The sequence below is a fragment of the Xenopus tropicalis genome, chromosome 1 (genome assembly GCF_000004195.4).
Source record: "Xenopus tropicalis strain Nigerian chromosome 1, UCB_Xtro_10.0, whole genome shotgun sequence".
Lineage (NCBI taxonomy): Eukaryota > Metazoa > Chordata > Amphibia > Anura > Pipidae > Xenopus > Xenopus tropicalis.
This window is the reverse complement of record NC_030677.2, coordinates 111201749-111223174: the sequence shown is the minus strand read 5'-3', so window position 1 is coordinate 111223174 and position 21426 is coordinate 111201749. Positions and strand designations below refer to the sequence as shown.

General features: G+C 40.1%; 1 protein-coding gene across 2 annotated transcripts in view; it reads right to left on the bottom strand.

The window, feature by feature from the left end:
- Positions 1 to 21426, bottom strand: part of fcho1 (FFCH and mu domain containing endocytic adaptor 1) — a 61511-nt gene that overhangs the window by 9695 nt on the left and 30390 nt on the right. For both annotated transcript variants that reach the window (XM_012953759.3, NM_001197198.1), the window contains 15 exon segments: positions 20964 to 21068; positions 18025 to 18123; positions 17100 to 17196; positions 15521 to 15565; positions 15290 to 15362; positions 15166 to 15190; positions 14129 to 14186; positions 13215 to 13396; positions 13066 to 13090; positions 8278 to 8334; positions 8115 to 8166; positions 7787 to 7866; positions 4371 to 4700; positions 3819 to 3895; positions 3626 to 3728 (listed from right to left, as the gene is read on the bottom strand). In XM_012953759.3, the coding sequence (XP_012809213.1) occupies positions 3626 to 3728; positions 3819 to 3895; positions 4371 to 4700; positions 7787 to 7866; positions 8115 to 8166; positions 8278 to 8334; positions 13066 to 13090; positions 13215 to 13396; positions 14129 to 14186; positions 15166 to 15190; positions 15290 to 15362; positions 15521 to 15565; positions 17100 to 17196; positions 18025 to 18123; positions 20964 to 21068 (1408 nt within the window).

The following is a 21426-nucleotide window of genomic DNA, read 5'->3' as shown; positions in this document are numbered from 1 at the left end:
GAAGTTGATGATCCAGTCGTGTTGTTGCAGGGTCTGGGATCACTATGGAGAGATTGGAAAGGTTCCACTGAGAGGAAGGGGCCTTAAGAAGTAGATAATCTAGGTAGGGAGTGACAGAGAATGCAGGAGGGCTAGAAGGGGACCTTAATAAAGAGAAGGAGAGTACTTGCTAACTCCCCAGGCTCCATGGCAGAAATGACTGTTTGGATGGATTCCATTCAAAAGGTAAATTGATTGACGCAAAGAGTAGAATCTTTATTTCTCCTCGATCCTGGGAACAGGGACAATGACCCCCGCCTGACATGTAGGAAATGACCTACCAGAAGGCTGCTCAATGTGAGAGGTTTACAGGTGGGCGAGAGCAAAGGAATCTCTCTGGTGGGAAGCATCCGAATTTGATGGAGTAAGATAATCTCTTGCACCCAGGCATCTACAAAGGGATGTGATCACACCTCCCAGAACCAAAGGAAACCTCCGTGCACCCTCTCAAATTTGTCAGCCATGCATTTTTACAAAGGACCAGGGAGGTCCTGTTCCTTTTGCTCTGTAGGAAGGAGCCTTGTCTTTGGAAGATGACTTTCCTTGTTTGGAGAATCCTAGAGATCCGAAATTTGATGTCTGGTTCTTTGGTAGGAGGGTGTTTTTGCCCCCGGTTGCCTGGCTGATGATCTTGTCAAGTTCTGTGCTGAAGAGGACCTTGCTAGAAAAAAGGATGGAGAAAAGAGACTTCTTCGATCCTAGGTCTACACACCAATGTGAGTCAGATGAAGCATCTGGCTGCAATGGAGGCAGCGGAGGCTCTGGTTATTATGTTAATGGCATGAAGAGATGACTGACCGATGAACTGGGAGGCCTCCTTGAGTTGTAGGACAGAGGTCTGATCTGACCCATCCACATGGCTTGGAGAGTTGGGCCTCCGAGACCTCAGAAGCACAGCTTACTCAGGCTGTAGCAAAGGTGGGTCTGAAACTGGAACCCCCAGTAATATAGATTAGCAGAAGCCCTCTAGCCTTTTGTCTATGGGGTCCTTGAATTTGGTGGGGTCTGGGATGGTGGTGGACTTGGCCAGGCAGGAGATTGGAGGGCCCACGGTGGAAGTGGAGGACCATCGATCTGTGTCTTTCTTGGGAAAAGGATAAAGGAAGGAGAAGCTGCAGGAGATGCTCAGAGAGGTAGATTTACCCAGAGACGAGAAGATGAGAATTCTAAGTAGCCCAAGGAAGCAGTATTGGCCTGAACCTTGAATTGGGTCCTGGGGGGAAGCATAGCCTTGCAGAGAACCAGACTTGCATAGCAGCAAGATCTCTATCTGACCCATAAGAGGGAGGCAGTGGTGTGAGAAATGGTGCAGAGGGGGAATCTAAAGGAGGGATGTAAAGTCAATATCCGGAATGCCGAGGAACTAGAGCTAAGAGGAAGCCTGGAGGGTGATGTCACTTCTGTCTGTGCTCTGAGGTATTGTGTGAGCAAATTACTCCATATTCAAAAATTGTGCTGAACTCCCCTAATGCACTGCAGAGATTATTCACAGTTTCACGCTGGCAGTTTAGGAAGGAGGCAGGTGGCCAGTGCCACTCTTTGCAGTCTAGCATGGACAGAGTGGAGCAGGTAGGGCTGGCATAGAATGGGCGCCACAGATGCATCCAATGTGCAAGGCACCCTTGCCCCAAAAGCACCAGGAACCAAGCCCGAAACTCCTGCCTTGGTTTACCTCCAGAGCACAGGAGACTGAGCCGGAGCTCCTGCCCCTGAAAGGTGCTCTTATTAATGCCTGAATTCTGTTCAGCCCCAGTGGAAATGAAAATTGAAGCAAATATAAAGTAACGTAAAATATAATAATTCTCCAATAGGGACACTAAAAGAACAGTGTGGCGACAGCCTCCCAGAGGGGGTGTAGCCTGGAGGAATGATTGGGCTGGTCCCCTGGAAGGGCTGTCAACACCTTTTGTTCTTTTAGTGTACTGTCCTCCCAGAAGGTAATGTTATCGCTCCAGTGCCTGTGCCCCACTGAGATGTAAATAAAAATATACTTTTTTAGTAGTATGTGCAATTTGGTAATCCAATAGACAATTAATTGGACAGTTCTGTCCTTTACGCCCACACTTCCTCCTGTTACAGTTGAGCTGCATTATTTCCTGTCAAGTGATCTCACGGCGAAAACACAGATCATCACCTAATGGTGGCTCAGGGTAAAAGATGTAAAAGGACAATATTTATTGATATAAATATATTACAGTTTGGTAAGATTCTTTAATAGGCCACTTAGTACCATATAAACTAGGGCTGTCCAACTGGTGGCCCACAGCCCCCCTATGTGTAGCCCCCCACCTATCTGGCTGCTGTGACTGCTTACCTTTGTGTAAGAATTATATGGTATCACTACTGAGATTAACTGGCCCCCTTCATGGCTCACACCTCAGGCTGTAAACCCCGGTATTGTTTAAATATATAATTCCCTGTGTTGGTCACACTTTTTAATCCCAGCATTGTACACACCTCATACTCAGGCTGTAAGTATCCACATTGTTCACCTCTTCACACCTCAGACAGACTGTAGGAGCAGTGTCATCATTGTGTCACTGTATGCTGTCTGTGTGTGCCATACTCTGGGCAGGCAGAGTATGGCACACACAGGCAGCATACAGTGCCTTCCCTATGCTGCCTGAGTGTGCCATACTCTGCCTTCCCTATGCTGCCTGGGTGAGCCATACCCTGCTTGCCCTATGCTGCATGTGGCAGATGAACCTGGCAGGGGTTGGTTCGGAAGTTTATTAGCATTTGGAAATAGTCATTATATGGTACCTAATGTGAGTAATTATATGCTGGTTACTTTGCTATCCATAGGGGAGGAGGAGGTAGCATATGGATTTATGGGTGTGTCTTAATATGACTCTTAATATAATTCTTTTACATATGAATGAAGGGTGGTATCCCTACACCAACCATTTGGGTTTTAGCTGTGCTACCACCATTAATGTGGGTATGGTCTTAAAAGCTCTTGTGATAACATGGGTGTGGTTTGAAGTGGGTGTGGCTTTAAAGGGTGTGTGGTCTTAAAAGGGTGTGTGGTCAAAACTGTATTCCATTATCGGCCCTCCACCACTTAGGCCAGAAAAATTCCAGCCCTCGGTAGCAAAGAAGTTGGACAGCACTGATATAAACGGTTAGGTAAGTATTTTTTTCTGGGGGTATAGTTTTCCTTTAAAGGGATATTCACACATTCCAGGTTTTAACAGGAAAGTGTCACTATGCCTACATAAACCCTACCCTTCTTTTCTACTAAAAATACACCGCTTCCTGCAGCTCACCACAGCTTGAAGTCGAACAGCTTTATGGCGCTTGGTGGAAGCACAATGTTTCGATAGGCTGAAGGACAAATGTAAACAGCACACCAGCCTGTTAGAACATTGCCCCACCCCCACAGTGTGACATAAACCAGGAAGCTGTGGCAGAGACAGACAAAGGTCTGTAAGGGTGAGCTGGGGGAGGCAGGGGGACACATCTATTACAAAAGAATTGCAGTGCTAGGCTCCATTACTTTAAAGATTAAGCAAAATAGTCTAGAACTTAACCTTTCTAAAACAAAGGAAGAGAACAGTTCATACAAAGGAAGATATTGGCTCACCTAAGGAAGTTCCAACACCTAAAGAAAATGGGGACAAGCCACGGTCATTGTGAACTGAGGAACAAACGCCTGGGGTCAGCAGGGAAGGATTTAGTGAAGCAGTCTGGTTGTGAAACAGGTAACAATCAGTGTAACTTGAACATACAAATAATAAGGAATAGATATCACTATAGGAGAAATTACAGATACATACCATATTACTGCTTCGTTGAAGACGTGGTGCTGTAGGTGGTGGCAAAGACAGATTATAGCCCGGTGAGTCCCAAGAATCTGAAAGATAAATCAAGGAATTCATTATTGAAAGATTCATTAAAAAACAGTCATTATACACATATTTATAGAACAGGCTCTCTCATATATAAGACCAGCAGAACATATACAAATGTATATATTTAAAATAAAATGCATTTCATGGCTTGAATATAGTTTTGAGATTTTTTTTTTGCACTTTTATTTTTTTACACATATGACTTTTTTTCATATATATATGTATTTATACAAAAGTGTGTGTATACACATATATAAAATCAAACAATGCTTCAGAATGTATACCATTAGCTTTTATGCCAAATATTGTTGGAAGGCTATTTTCTCCTGTATCCAGCACTATCTGAACCAACCATTCTATTAATTTTTTTGCTTGGCAAGTGCTGCTACTTATGCATTCTCTTCACTGCTGGCCCTGTACAGTGCAAAACCATTAGTATTTCTACACAAAATGTGAGCACTGAAAAACTGTACCTACCAGCTTCACAGGAAGATTGCTCTGTAGTACTCAATGTGGTATAATCAGATGCTGAAATACTGGGAGCACAAACTCTTTGTTCAGAAGCATTCTTCTTTCCTAATTCTGTTACTGGAGCAATTTCGGAATCTGAAGGAGATTCTGCACAAGACCGTGCAGCAAGAAGTGAGTCACCAGTGGAGACGTCATCACGTGGAGTCCAGGGGCGGGAATCGGGGGAAGGCCCAGAGAATGGATGGAAAGGAGAATCCAGTCCAGAATCCTCCACATTCTCTGGAGAGGAGGAGGAGAAGGGAGATGGACTAGAAGTGAGAGTGCAGTTCCGACATCCTGAAATGGAGACAAGGAGTTGTCCAATTGCCACAGTCCATATTTACATTCATGTAAAAACACTTAAATCAATTAAAGATTTATGAATTTAGAAAAGAGAAAATAACTTTTTTGTTCAATCTGTTGAGGTCCCTCAAGACCTTAAGAACTACTCTTCTCACTATGCACTGAACCCTCTTCATTTAAGTCATAAGCTCCTTTTGCTTTCAGTTCCATCTTTATGTTTAAGATCAAATCTTTCTCTTGTCCTTTCCTCCTCTGTCATATTTCAAGTAGCCAACTGCCTCTCTACTACATCCTTTTGGATGTCTTCTCTTTTTAAAAAACTCAACTTAGGCAAGATAGAACTAACAATGCTCTCCCTGACACTCAAATGCCCTACTATCACCTCTAATCCCTTGCAGATCTTTCCAACTACATCTTAAAAAAATTGCGACAATACTTACCCTTTCTAAGTTAGGAAACATAAAATAGGAATATCTAGTATAAATTTGAAGCAACTGGACTTGTTTAGTAATCATTGAAGACGTTTCACTACTCATCCGAGCAGCTTCTTCAGTTCAACTGACTGGTATGGGAAGTCCTCAGCATATATACTCTTCCACTAATCCAATCACAATGGCACTATGTAACTCTTCAGAAAGGTGACATCTGAAACTCACAGAGGTGTGAATGCTGTGGAGTTACTTTGAAAGGATTACCAAAGTATCATGCAACTCTTCAAACAGGTGTTACTTGTTAGAGTTGCATGAATGGATGTGTGAAGAGTTCTGAAACTGCCGGGGTACAGATGTTAAAATAAATAAAATAGGAATATACTTATTAACCCCTTATTAATATACTTATCTCCCACCTAGACTATTACCACCTCCCCACTGTTAGCCTACCACTCGCCTATCCTCTCTATAATACATCCAAATATCACTGCACAATACCTTATCTGTCAAGCCACTTCTTCTACACCTCTCTAAATATCCCTGCACTGGCTACCAATACTTTCTCCCCTGACATCTACCTACAAAGCTCTCGGTAAAAATGCTCCACCCTAGATTTCAAGCCTCATCTCCACGTACACTCCCAAGAGACCACTTAAACCCTCTAATGACCTTGCACTTTCCACTACCTCCATTAAGTTTACGCACTTACCTAATAACCTATATAGCTCCTTCATCACTTCCCGTGACACATAAGCTTCCTCAGATCTTAGTTCTAAACTATTATCTTCTCACTAACCGCTAAAACATTGACAATATTTCTCCAGAATATACTTCCTCCACAGCTACATGCTTTTATACAATATCTCTCACTTATCCCCATCCCTATAGATTGTAAACCCTTGCAGCCAGGACCTCATTACCTAAGGCTTATTGCCAATTATTATGTACAGCACTGCAGAACTGCTGTATAAATAAATGTAATAGCAATAGTAAGAATTATTATTATCGTTCTTATTATCATTAAGTAAAGCTGGCCATACACACACTAATATTAACTGCTGATTCTGCCACTCCAGTCCACACTGGTAGCCTACTGGCTCATGTATAGAGCCACACTGACAGCCTGTCTGATATTTGACTGGGCAGCAGCCAGATAATGATCCCAATGTACATGCCCCTGTTCTGATTATTTGGCCTCTGGGCCAACAATGGGATCATATTTGCTTGATTTGGCCAACCATGCGGGTGGCTAATTCTGGAAAAGATCTGTTCATTTGGTCACCTTGTCAAGTAAGTGGATGTTTTTCAGGTAAGAACTTCTATGTCCAAAAGATGCTTAGTTCAAAAGTTAGCATTTAGTAAACCTGTTTCAGTACAGGGTGAGTAAAGGTGGCCATACACAGGCAGATTTCAGCTGCTGTTTCCCATCCTTTAGACTGATTTGGCAGCTTATCTGCCCAATGAGCCTACCAGACCAATATCTGGGCTAAAATTGGGCAGATCTCGATAGGGTAGGTTTGATTTTCCGTTGGATCAGGGACAGCATCAGTTGATGCAGTCCTCAATCCAATGGTACCTATGCCCCAAAGTTTCCTCACAAAGCAACTTCAAGGCAATTTGAGAGGCAGCAAATTATGTCAATAGAATTCCCAGGTAGGTAAAAAAAGACATCAACAGAAAAAGAACAAAAGTTTGTCAGACAAAGCAGAGTGGTTATTGTGACTTTATACCCCTTTGTTTTATTAAAGTAGGGGAAGGGGTTTGAGGGATACATTAAGTTGGCCATACACTTGAAGAGCCGCTCATTTGCCCAGGTCACCAAACAAGTGCATCTTTTACGACTATGCCCACCTTCTTGTGCTGGGCAGTATCGGGTTAATCTGATCATTTGGCTCTCGGGTCAACAAACAGATCATAATAGCCACAAGGCTGGCAATTAGATTGAGGGCCGCATGAATGTGCAGATATGGTCCCTGATCTGAAAATCACTTTTTGCCAGATATCAGTCAGGTAGGCCTGTTGGAGGTATCCATCCATGGACAGATTAGCTGATGAATTGGTTTAAAGGGTTCAAATCTTAAATCTTCCCATCTTAACAAGAAACAGCTTTTTCTAGGGACTAAACAAAAGTGGACTTTATCTTGCCTGAACATCATATGCTGTCTCTTTGTCAAAAGTGAAGGCATTATTCATCCAGCGAAGTGAACAAAGGTGCCACTTCGAGAATTTGACATTTATGACACAACAGGGAGGTGCACATTATTTTTTATTATAATGTATTCCCAATTTTAAGACACATACACATTTTAATGCAACAGTCACAGCTAAAGCGTATAGTTCTAGACCTGGTTAAACATTTCACAAAGGAAGGTGACAATAAATGTATGCTATGAGCCTTTAGTAGGTGCTGATATGACCCTACCTAGCAAACATTTGTTATAAACCAACACCTAACTGTTTTTGCTAACCTTACTAATATTTGAGTCTGAATAGTTGTTTACCTGCCACTGCAACAAAAAAGCAAAATCAGATTGGTTGTTACACTGCTGCTGTTTAGGAAGTGAAGTGCATTTTTACTTAACATAACAACCCCCCCCCACATCCTGCCCCCAAGTGCCGACGCCAATACACAGAAGCTAAAAATGTTACCTGTAAAATCATCGGACTCAAAGAGAGATTCAAGAAGAGGACCAAATAATGACTGGGAGTGATTCACTGAATTTGTATCACTACAACAAATAGAAAATAGGAACAACAGAAATCATTTTTTATCTCTCCATATTTTTGAATCACATCTAGGGGAGATTTGTCAGAAAATACAAACCACATATAGTATAAGACAGGGGGAAACAGTGGCAAAAACATACATCAGCAGATGTGGAAACAGGTGACCAACTATGGTTTTTAGGTGGCAGAAAAAGGTGCATATGAGTAGGAAAGAGAAAAATGCATAGTACAAAAAATGCACAGGTGTTACCTGCTCGTAAGGGAAGAAGGGGGGGTATCGGAAAGGCTCTCAGCTGCTTTTTCTAAAAAAAAAAAAAAAAAAACACAATAACAAAAACATAATTATTATGTCACACATATTTATGGGTGAATGCTCAAATGGAATGAACCAGCTGTAGAAGCTGAAAACATACCTGTTTGATTTAATATTTGCGGGTCTCCTGAAGAAACATCCACAGCCCCAGCAGTTCCTGAAGTGGAAAACAAAAGAAAGTAACAAATATAAGGATGATTTAAAGACAAATAAGAATTCAGTTAACATGTGAATGAAAGGCAAAAAAAACTATGCAGTGTGGGCAGCCTAGGAGAGACCTATTTAGAAAAACAGTAAGGGTAATTGCATGCTGAGCGACTGAAGACTTGCATGCTGAAGACTTGCCACCCATGTGATTTGTAGCTCGGCAGGTATGGTAGTAAGACAACCTCCCCTCTAAAGATTTTCATTGTCATCAGTGTTTTGCCACCCACACAGCAGGAGATTGTGTGGGAAGAAAGACATTTTCAGTTATGAAATTGCCCTAAGAGAAGTAGAATATGAGAGAATATAATTTAAAATGTACAAAAACAGGAAACCGCTGGAAAAATGTGATAGAATTTTGATGTATTAGACAACACAAAATAATACAAAGAATGCGATTGCTTGGGGGCTTGGGGGACACAGGGACAGTGTGGTATAGCTTTCACCTGTAGGAGTCAGGACACTAGGAAACAAGAAAACTCCCTTCCCCTCCAGTTACAGTGGATATAAAAAGTCTACACACCCCTGGTAAAATGTCAGGTTCCTGTGCTGTACAAAAATGAGACAAATCATCAGAACTTTTTCCACCTTTAATGTGACCTATAAACTGTACCACTCAATTGAAAAACAAAACTGAAATCTTTTAGGTGGAGGGAAGAAAAACAAAAAAACTAAAATAATGTGGTTGCATAAGTGTGCACACCCTTAAACTAATACTTTGTTGAAGCACCTTTTGATTTTATTACAACACTCAGTCTTTTTGGGTATGAGTCTATCAGCATGGCACATTTTGACTTTGCAAGATTTGCCCACTCTTCTTTGCAGAAACACTCCAAAACTGTCAGATTGCGAGGTCATCTCCTGTGCACAGCCCTCTTCAGATCACCCCACAGATTTTCAATACGATTCAGGTCTGGGCTCTGGCTGGGCCATTCCAAAACTTTAATCTTCTTCCGGTGAAGCCATTCCTTTGTTCATTTGGATGTATGCTTTGGGTCATTGTCATGCTGAAAGATGAAGTTCCTCCTCATGTTCAGCTTTCTAGCAGAAGACTGAAGGTTTTGTGCCAATATTGACTGGTATTTGGAACTGTTCATAATTCCCTCTATCTTAACTAAGGCCCCAGTTCCAGCTGAAGAAAAACAGCTCCAAAGCATGATGCTGCTGCCACCACCATGCTTCACTGTGGGTATGGTGTTCTTTTGGTGATGTGCAGTATTGTTTTTGCGCCAAATATATTTTTTGGAATTATGGCCAAAAAGTTCAACCTTGGTTTCATCAGACCATAACACCCTTTCCCGCATGCTTTTGGGAGACTTCAGATGTGTTTTTGCAAAATAAAGCCTGGCTTGGATGTTTTTCTTCGTAAGAAAAGGCTTTCATCTTGCCACTCTACCCCATAGCCCAGACATAAAAAGAATACGGAAGATTGTTGTCACATGTACCACACAGCCAGTGCTTGCCAGATATTCCTGCAGCTCCTTTAATGTTGCTGTAGGCCTCTTGGTAGCCTCCCTGACCAGTTTTCTTCTTGTCTTTTCATCAATTTTGGAGGGACGTCCAGTTCTTGGTAATGTCACTGTTGTGCCATATTTTCTCCACTTCATGATGACTGTCTTCACTGTGTTCCATGGTATATCTAATGCATTGGAAATTCTTTTGTACCCTTCTCCTGACTGATATCTTTTAACAATGAGATCCCTGTGATGCTTTGGAAGCTCTCTGGGGACCATGGCTTTTGCTGTGGGATGCGACTAAAAAAATGTCAGGAAAGACCAACTAGAGCAGCTGAACTTTATTTGGGGTTAATCGGAGGCACTTTAAATGATGTCAGGTATATGCTGACTCCTATTTAACATGATTTTGAATGTTATTGCTTAATTCTGAACACAGCTACATCCCCAGTTAGAAGAGGGTGTGCACACTCATGCAACCACATTATTTTAGTTTTTTTGGTTTTCTTCCCTCCACCTAAAAGATTTCAGTTTGTTTTTCAATTGAGTGGTACAGTTTATAGGTCACATTAAAGGTGGAAAAAGTTCTGAAATGATTTATCTTTGTCTCATTTTTGTACAGCACAGGAACCTGACATTTTACCAGGGGTGTGTAGACTTGTAATATCCACTGTACAATACTGTACATATGAACAATACAGCAGCTAGAAAGGGAAGTTTGAGAACAAACTTCATGTTGGTTTGAAAAAATGTGATGTCACTGAATGAAATCTGATCTGTTGTTGGCTCCACCCACTTTTTCTAACCTTGGACCACAGTTTTATAGTAAAAAGTTTAGGACCCTGATTTTAACAGTGTCTGAATGGCAGCAATTTAAATTTCCCACCGAAAGTCAACAGGTGACATCTGATTGGCTGGTGGTGGCACAACCCACTTTTCCTATTTTTAAACTGCAGTCCTCCAGTGACCAACTTTGCAAAGTTTGGGGACTCAGGCATAAAAATTGTGAGACTGACAGCATTTTACACTTCACCATTGAAAGTCTAAACAGCAAATGCCCAGTGACTAACTTTGCAAAGTTTAACAACCCTGGAATTAATACTTATATAATGGCATCAGTTTATATATAAACCAATTAAATTTAATGGGTGGAAATGGATTGGCTGTTGGTGGCTACACCCACTTTTTCTAACTCTGAATACGTAGTCAGCCAATGACTGTGCAAAGTTTGGGAACCCTGACATAAATAGTGTGAGCAAGGCGGCATTCTGAATTTAAACCAAAAAAAAAATTCAATAGGTGAAGTCTGATTGGCTGTTGGTGGCTCTACCCAGTTTTTAAAACCTAAAAGTGCAGTCCCTTAGTGACCCTGGTGTTAATACTGAGAGAATGGCAGCAGGTTGAATTTCCCCATTGAAAATCAATAGTTAAAATATTATTGGCTGTTGGTGGCTCTGTCCACTTTAAAAAAAAAACAAAAAACTTGAATACGTAGTCGCCCAGGGACCGACTGTGGAACGTTTGGGAACTCTGGCATCAAACCAATAAAATTCAATGGGTGAAATCAGATTGGCTGTTGATGGCTCAGCTTTTCCAAACTGAAACTGCAGTCCCCTAGTGACCAACTGTGAAAAGTTTAGGGACCCTAGTGTTAATACTGTGAGAATGGCAGTAGGTTGAATTTCCCCATTGAAAGTCAATAGGTAAGATCTGATTGGCTGTTCGTGGTTCCGTCCACTTTTTCTAACCTTGAACCGCAGTTACCTGGTGCCTTGGGACATGACATTATTACTGTGAGAATGGCAGCAGGTTCAATTTCCCCCAAGTCAATAGGCAAAATCTGATTGGCTGTTCACAGCTCCGCCCACTTTTGGGCATCCAAAAATCATATTTCATTCAGGCTGGCCCCATTACTATGTGAACAAGTTTGAGGGGTGTAGCGTCAAAGCTGTAAGATTGGCAGCAGTTTAAATTTCCCCATAAAAGTCAATAAGTGAAATTTGATTGGCTGTTGTTGGCCCCTCCCACTTTGGGTCATCCAACAAATGTCTCTGTTTCATTCGGGGTGAAGCCATGATTATGTTATTCAAGTTTGGGGGGTGTAGCTTCAAAGCTGTAAGAGTGGCACCAATTTGAAAATCTTCCCTTTCAAAGTCAATGGGAAAATTGGGGTGTTGGGAGCGGCGCCACAAAAAGAAGGGGGGCAGGATCGCTTATAAAAGCACAAGCAACCTGCTCCGCTATAGGGCGAAGAAGTGTGGAGAGTTTGGGTGTTGTAACCCTAAAACTGTAGGAGGAGTAGTGTTTAGAAAATGGAGAGCGCTAAGAATAAGAAGAAGAAGCGGAAGAAGACGAAGAAGAAGAAAAAGCGGAAGAATAAGCTGAAGTCGAAGAACAGTATGTTGGGTTTTTCAACCCAACATAATAATATGGCAGAAGTGGAAAGAGATTTCCACTACCAAGCGAGGGAAACCCCCCAGTGTCCCCCAAGTCATTGAAAAAAAAAAAAAATTTAGCAGCAAGTATCACAATCTCCTTTTCTCACACAATAGCTTGGGGGACAGACAAAAGCCGTCCCCTGGTCATTTAATTGAAGGGTAGGCAAGAGGTGGACGGAATTTAGCTAAATGATTTATTTATTTATTTATTATTCTTGTTCTCAGGCCCCCACCTATTCATACTCCAGTCTCTCATTCAAACCACAGCCAGGTTACTAAGGGAAACAAGGCCCTTGCAACTAGCTTCTAAAAGTCTCAGAATATCATTGTCTACACCAGTGATCCCCAACCAGTGGCTCGTGAGCTACATGTTGCTCACCAACCCATTGGATGTTGCTATCAATGCCCCCAAACCGGGTAGTTATTTTTAAATTCCTGACTAGGTGGCAAGTTTTGGTTGAATAAAAACCAGATTTACTACCAAATAAAATTTCCTGTAAGTGGATAGTGTGCATAGAGGCTACCTATTAGCCCCTTATTTGGAACCTACATGAACTTTTATGATGCTTGTGTTGCTCTCTAAGTCTTTTTACATTTGACTGTAGCACATGAGTAAGAAAGGTTGGAGACCCCTGGTCTACACCATACTAAAAATGAATTTAAAGGTGAACAATTTCTTTAAGAAAAAAGGCAAAAATAATTTTTAAACAAAGTCTGTAAAAGAAATGAGGGCAAGGAGTTGGAACAGTAAGTTATGAATAGGCAAAAATGGTTGAAGAATGTTGCACTCACGTATGTTGTGACGCCTAACGGATACCTGCAAAGTCAGAAAAATAGCCCATCAAATACAGATAACCAAGTTGTCACACTTATTTAGCAGTAATTTTTTTTTTTTTTTTTTAAATAAACATAAGCAAGACTCCCTCACATATGTTACATACCACTGCTGATGGCGGTTGTAAAATACATTCTACAGACTCCCGAAGGCGCTTCATTTCTGTCTCCTGGTCTTCAACATTCTCGCTAATCTGAGGGGGTTTGATCTGAAACCTGATTCGGCGTGGCTCTTCTCCATCATCATCAAAATCCGAATCACTTGAGGAACAGCACTGAACAGAATTCCCTGCGGTATTCATCAAGGAACAAATATTTTGAAAACTAGGGCATATCACAGTAAGCACCCCAACAGCCACACATATGGGATGTTTATTTATATATATATTATATATATATTATATATATATATATATATATATATATATATATATATATATAATATCTGAGAAAGATGTGGTGTTTTCTTTTTGAAACCTTCATAATTTGTAGTATATATAATATATATATTAATATATAAAATCACATAGCTGGCAGGTATTGTTTAAAACCAGCATATAGGTAAATAATGTGAATAAACATATGGTTTAGGCAACAGAGGTTCTAGAGATTTGTAGTAAAGCTGCACCAAGTCACAGGTTGTTGCAAGTTGTTTTTGTAACTTAGCTTAGTTAAGAATTGTGTTACTAACTTTAGCTGGCTATACACTGGCAAACTCACCAAATGAGTGAATCTGACAAACAGTTGGATCTGGATCCCACACACTGGGCTAAATTGGGCTGATCCAAGCAGTGCTCAAAGTGTCAGTGTGCCATTCCCCTTAAAAGCAAGGGACAAATTTATATGACAGATGTCACCAATAACGGATTTCACCTGAATTTCAAGACAAAGGATGTGTAGGTTGCACTGCTGTGTCTAAACCATACACTGTACATGTACAAAATTATCTATGGTAATTATACATTACAGCAGTATAGTATGTGCAGACTGGCACTTCTGTCTGCATATTTTAAAAGGATACTGTTCAAATTATCATCTGGTCGAATAGTAAAACCTTCTTCATCTACATCTGGATGATTCTAGAATTTAAACACAGTCAACAAATAGGATTTTATGCATCTCACAAGGTAGCTCTGTCTCCAGAAAATTTATTGTATAAAGAAAACATAACTTCTAAGAAAGATCTGCAGCGGGACATATGGGTATTCGTAAAAAAATTCTGAGGAAACTGGATGCCCTCTACTGTTTACAAGTGTGTTTAAAGGACAATGAAAGGTTAATATAAATTAAAAGTAAGTCTAAAGGCATTCTTTTTAAGTACTTACTGCATATCTAAACTCCCAGATCCCTGCTTGCTTCTCTGAGATATGGTGCTGGCAGCCTACAGCAGTGTGAAGACTACAGTGACATCACTGAAATCTCTCTGTCCTTCCTGTAGGTGCCAGCGGCAGCCTTCCTATTCTCTGAGCATGTGTGTAACTTGATCCTGTCTCCTGTTCTGAGCTACACATGCCCACCAGCCAATCAGAAGCGGATCTAGCAGAGGGGAGGGGGGCGGAGGGAATGAAACACATGTGCAGTATGAAGCAAGGAGGGGAAGGAAGGGAGAAAACCTTTTTAGAGATGGCTGCCTGTTCTAGAAAAGGTGAAGTAAGTGTGACTGAGTAAATATTTGATTAGGTGAGCCAAAAGTATGGTGTTTTTACTAAACAATAGGAGGACTATTGGGCAGTATGCATTTTATATTTTGACTTGCATTCTCCTTTAAAGGACAAGAAAAGCTACAGAAAAAAAATTAACCACCCTTAGAAGAGATATCATTCAACATCGTAGTATCTACATATTCAAGTTTAAAGGTTACACCGCAGGAAAAATGCATTCCATAACAACGTGCTTTCCTGATGTGCAACTAAACCTGCCAGATCTTTATCAGTAAAAGCGTTAAAATAAAAAAAAATAGGAAAAAAAAAAAAAAAAGATATAAAAAGCATCTTTCTTGCATCTCGACAAACATTCAAAGCAAACAGCATCAAACTAAGAAACTATTGTGTTGCTTACCATACAGTCTAACTCTGATGATTCCCTGCCAAAAAAAAAAAAAAAAAGATACTGTCAAATACTGTTGCAATCAAGAGAACCAATAAAAAATAAACACAAAAAAGTTATGAAGACACTGCCTTACACAGGATGTGCTTCTTTCTCTCTTCTGCTCAGACCACGAATACGAAAAGGTTTGGACCATGTACGTTTTACACCTGGTAGTAAGAAAAAAGATCCATGATACAGAAACAAATGAAACAGAGTGGAAAATACTAAATTGTAAAGGAAGGCAGATTTGAAGAAAATGAAAAGTTGCTGTTTAGCATTTGAACAAGATATAAAGCAGGAAATTGTTGTTTTGTTATTCACTTACCTTCTAAAGAAGCTGGAAATCGGAAACCTTCATATTCCACTGGCTCTGATAGAGGAACACACAATTTTTATATAAGCTGAAGGCCAATGTATCTGTTTTTTTCATACAATTATTTTAGTTTTAATTTTCAAACAAGTTAGCTTGTTTTCCACATTTTATGTTATGCATTACTGGCTCCACTGACAGGAAACTAAGAATCCATATACAGACCCTTGGAAAAGGTTTAGTAAAATTTTAGCCCTAAATACCTTAAATACGGTGGGAGGCAATTGGAACTTTAGTTGCCAAAGGAGGTTTCAACATCGCTTGTGTTGCTAAAAATGCTCCCATATTCCACCTAGTGGTAGATATGAAAACAGCATCCAAGCCAGAGAAATAGGGGACAACCAAGTACAACCAGACTTGGGAAAGAACACTCAGTAGAACAAACAATAGCTTATCTAAAAATCAGTTGCATTGTGCAGGCTTGCTCTTTATGGAAGCACAGAATCAGGCACAATGACCTGAGATGGCTAACTACACACCAATATTACACCTACAAAATTATTTATTGGTTCAAGATTAAAATCTGCAATACAGACTTCCCCAAAGTTGGCCCATACAAGGGCAGATTAAAGCTACCAATTTGAGACTGGAGGCTTATCTGCCAGTGTATGGGGACCCCCAATGGGCCTACCCAGCTAATATCTAGGCTAAAATAGGTGTCAATCGGGCAGGTTTCATTTTCCTGTCAGATCGGGGACCGCATAGTTTGATTGATGCAGTCCTTGCCCTGACAGCTCCTAATCCTGCTGTTGTAATCTAAGAGTTTGGTCAGAGGGCCAAATGATCTGATTACTCCGATATCGCCAACCTTAGGTTTATGGTCTGCTCTTTAGGTCAGGGAAGTCTGCTTCATTTTGGCAGCAAATAAATAATAAATCTTTGCAGGTACTGGTGAAAACATTTGATTATCCAACTGTAACTAGCCTCCTGAGAGATTTATAACAGTGCACAGTCAGAATGAAGCCTTCAGTGAACACATCCAGTAATTCTTTCCTAAGCAAACATCCCAGTACACTCATACACCCTTCCCCCAAAACTAAAACAAGCAGCAGAAGTAGGCATACTTTTAATGTAGACACTTCAATACAGTCCTGAACCAAAAGTCAAGCCAAGGGAAGTTGGAACTAGCATTTACATGCATGGAGCCCAATGTAAGCATGGGCTATGATAGGACTCTAAATGTATTCATTCACAAACAAAGTATGATAGAAAAGTAGCAATGTGACAGAATTGTTATTGGAGAGGTTTGGATGTAAAATTGCTCTTTAAAATTTTTGGCGTTACTACTTTTAGACATAGTTACAGACCAAAGCATTGATGCCTAGATGACATCCATGTCTGAGGTCTAGAAAATCAAACCCCAGAAAACAACCATGATCTGAGGTGTGAGACTCAAGAGTTCATTCTTGGAACTCAGCTTTATTGACAAAATTTTATTTGCACAAGAAAGAGTGAAGAAAACCCACTAATGAACCACTAATATAAGACATTATACAGAAAGAACCTATTCAAGTAATTGTAGGTCATCTCTTACCTGGCCTATCTGTTCCTGTCCCATTGCTTTCTGCAAATCTTCTTATTAATTTCTCTACAGCCACATTTTCCATGTTGTGTTTAAATTCCTCATGAACCTGTAGGCAGAACAAGGGTTAATGAGGGCAAAAAAACACCAAGAATGAGGGAAGTCAAGTTTCCAGTAAGTAGTATTAAGGAGAAAACTATAATTAAGTATACAAACTAAAAATCACAATCAAAAAATTTATTTTTAAGGGTTTGTCACAGGACACACTGCAAGTAAGTACTGGTATAGGACCTGTTATCCACAATGCCCGGAGCCTGAGGTTTTTCGGATTAGGGATCTTTCTGTAATTTGGATCCCTATAACAAAAAAGTCAACTAAAAAAAAATCATAACAAATAAGCCTTATTGATGACAAAAATGGAGTCTGGCCTTTCTATAATTCAGAGCTTTCTGGATAACGGGTTTCCAGATAACAGATCCCATACCTGTACTTGGTTTACTGGAAATGTGAGTGAACTAAAAGAGAAAAAAAAAATATACACAGGAATAAATTAAGATGTAATTTAGGGGAAAAAACTACCATTGAAAATGTAGTATAAGTATACATGCCATCTAGCTTATGATCTCTGCAGGGTTCTGCAATATAGTCCACTTTGAGCAAATTTTTTTCTTCTTTTTTTTTTTAATTAATTCCGGTTTTCATTTTTCCATGTATTAATAATATAGTACCTTGTATTAACTAAATTATGATAAATCCATATTGTTGGCAAAACAATCCTATTTGCTTTTCTTAACATTTTAAACATACTTTAGTAGACAAGTTATTGTGACTCAAATAACAAAAAAAAAAAAAAAAAACACGGTCAGAAGCATTTTGGATTACAGATTCCATACCTGTATTATAAGATGTGAAGACTGAAATTTTCATGCAGCCTTACCTGTCCAATCTGAACATGAGTGTCCTCCACTGAATGAGAGTATGCAGTGACAAGTCGCTTCATGTGTCTAAGATGAGTGGCCTCTGTATCTTGGAATGTCTAGTTGTTAAGAAAGAATAGTAAACAAGTAACAAACAGGTACCGTATATACTCGAGTATAAGCCAAGTTTTCCAGCACTCAAAATGTGCTAAAAAAGGAATCCTCAGCTTATACTCGAGTGCAAACGAACTGCCTTACATCGCACCCCCTACCTGCACCTCCGTCGGCCCTAGGATGAACCATCCATGGTCGCGCGACGCCCGCCCCCCCTCCGTGTGCGTGCAACAGTTTACTTGTCCTACCTGCACCATATCCATAAACATTCGCCTGAGCTAAGGTTGCGCTGCGCCTAGCAAACTGCAGATCCATACGAGGAATCCTCATCCTACCTGCACATCCGTACACATGTGTATGGATGTGCAGGTAGGACAAGTACCGCGCCCGGGCACAGCACGAGGGACGAGGATTCCTCGTATGGATCTGCAGTTTGCTAGGCGCAGCGCGACCTTCGCTCATGCAAATGTGTATGGATACGGTGCAGGTAGGACAAGTAAACTGTTGCACGCACACGGAGGGGGGGCGGACGCCGCGCAACCATGGATGGTTCATCCTAGGGCCGACGGAGGTGCAGGTAGGGGGTGCGATGTAAGGCAGTTCGTTTGCACTCTAGTTTGGCTGACTCATTGGGAAATTATGTGCTGTCTTTTTCTAGGCTTTTCTCTGTCCTTGAACTGCATTAATATATCAATTAAAGTATTTTGACTGGAAGCACTGGGGATTGCAAATATTTCATGCAGCTGGGACAACTGCAACAACAGAAGCCTAACTTTAGACACACATCACTGGGCACCTTGGGTAAACAAACACATTCAGACATTTTAAAAAGCATCATAATGCTTCATATAGAAAATACATGTGAAAATGAATGGAGAATGATGTCCAATAATATTAATCCCATATTATTATTTAAATGTATTCATGCAGACTAAAATCCCCGGGAATATTTAATATGGTATATTATAAGGGGCCAATAATTTGCATGGGTGGCAAACAACCTATGTTTTTTTTTCAAGTATGTTTCTTTCCCATTTTGTACAAAGAAGCGTAGTGCAGACTTATCCTGCAAAATATTGCAGTGGAGACCAAAACATTGGTTATGTGCTGTTATGCATTCTGCAGCATTATTAATCCAGCGGGTATGGCATAACATGCCGTTACGGCAACATATCCTAACAGGGCAAAACTGTGCAGGACTATCATTACTTAGACACTACAAAAATTACATGAGATATTAACCTGTACAACTTTGCACGTGGTTATCTTATGTTGGATGCACCTCATTTTCCAGCCCACACCTTTTGTTTATTAATATGGTAGTCATGTAAGCACTTGTGAGTGTCCTTTTATTAAATAATTTGATTATTGAAACTTAGCAGTAGCTGCTGCATTTCCAACCCTAGGCTTATACTCGGGTCAATATGTTTTTCTAGTTTTCTTAGGTAAAATTAGGTACCTCGGCTTATATTCGGATCGGCTTATACTCGAGTATATATGGTAGTTGCTTTTACTTTTCTACTGCAGTAAAATACTAAACGATATGAGTTGCATTAGCTAACAGGCACATTTTAACACTAGGTAGAAGAGGTGGGGGACACTAGGCAAGTACCTTGTCAGCCTAACCTAGTCCAGGCCATCCAGTTCTGCTCACCCCACTCTGTAGGCACCTGCTCCCCATCACCTACTCATCACTGCTAGTGATGAGCGAATCTGTCCCGTTTTGCTTCGCCATTAAATTTGCAAAATGGCAAAAAAATTGCGAAACGCATTTGTCGTGTGATTTTTTTTTTTTTTTTTGTCGACCGTGGCTATTTTTTTATTTGACGGCCGTGTGCAACAAATTAAAAAAAAATCCGCACAACGAATTTTTACACTGCAAATTTTCACAGAAGTTTCACGAAACAATTCGCCAATGGCGAAATGTGGAAATTTGCTGCAAATCCATGCCTTCAGAAAAAAATCGCTAATCACTAATCACTGCATTTGTACACGAGAGAAGAAGTTGGGGGGGAGGAAGGTGCCCACCTGGTTGCCTAGCCCAGCACTGCTTTACGCTAAGTGGTTTTGCCATTAACAGTATAAAAACAAATATTTTTTCCTTTGCCTTTCTCAAGCATCTGCTAAAACACACATCTTATTCTGCACCAAAGAAACCTCCTATTAACTTGTCTCCTAAAATGCCACTTCTCCCTTTTTCAGTGTAAATTAAAATATAGCACTTTTTGCTCTTGAAAAATATAAATTAATTTAACTTAAAAATAAAATTAATTTAACTTTTAAAGTTCATTTGATCGACTATAAGACACTACATTTTATTGTAAAACATAGATTTGTGGATGTCTCCCCCTTACAACTCTAAGAATCACAGGTTTTTCAAACATCCCCAATTATGTCTCTGTTGTAGTTCCAATCCTCCATAATACCAACTATGATTTTCTCTATAAAGAACTCTACCTTAGCATCTACAAAACCAAACTCAACCCCCTGTTTAAAGCAAATGCACAGCAGCTAATTTATCTTGGCACTATTGGTCCAACCACAGTGAATGGCTGCACCAATTACCCTCCTATATCTGCCTGCTACCCACTCACTAAGAATGTAAGGAAAGGATCTACCACAGCGTATCTAAACACTTTGTGGTTAATCCTTTAGATAATTGTATAAATAAATATACATGTGTATTTATTCATGTTACAAAATGGCCTTTAAATGTACAGCACTGTATACAGAAATAGCACTACATATTTAAAATATTACAGGAAGGCATTATACAGGTGATATCCATAATGCTAAATGAGCAATGGAAAATCAGCACACAAATATTGTACTGTATTGATCCTACCTGTGCAGACTGCAACATCTTTTGCTCAAATTCTTTGCGTACTGCATTGTATTTCTCAACTGAACAACGCAAGGAGTCTGCTGCTTTCCTGGTCTTTAGCTCAGCCTGGAAAATGTAGCACAATTTTTTTTAATTATACATTTCTTATGAAACATAGTACTTAGTCTGAAACAACCTTTTTGGTGAGAAAATATACTGTATAGAAAAGAAACAATACAGGTTAGATGTAAGGCTAGAAGTTTAAGTAGGCACTTTTATAAAGCCATCATTTGAAGAGAGAGTTTAAATTTGATTTTGGATCAACAACTGAGTGTAGCAGTAGAACAAATAGAAAATGGCCAAAAATGCATGTGTAGCATATGTAAATTTAGCAAAGGGCTGTCAAACCGGACAGATGGGGCATTTAGGCCCCCAGAAGACTCCCATGCTACACTCACTAATTTTTTTTTTCTTTAAAGCCACC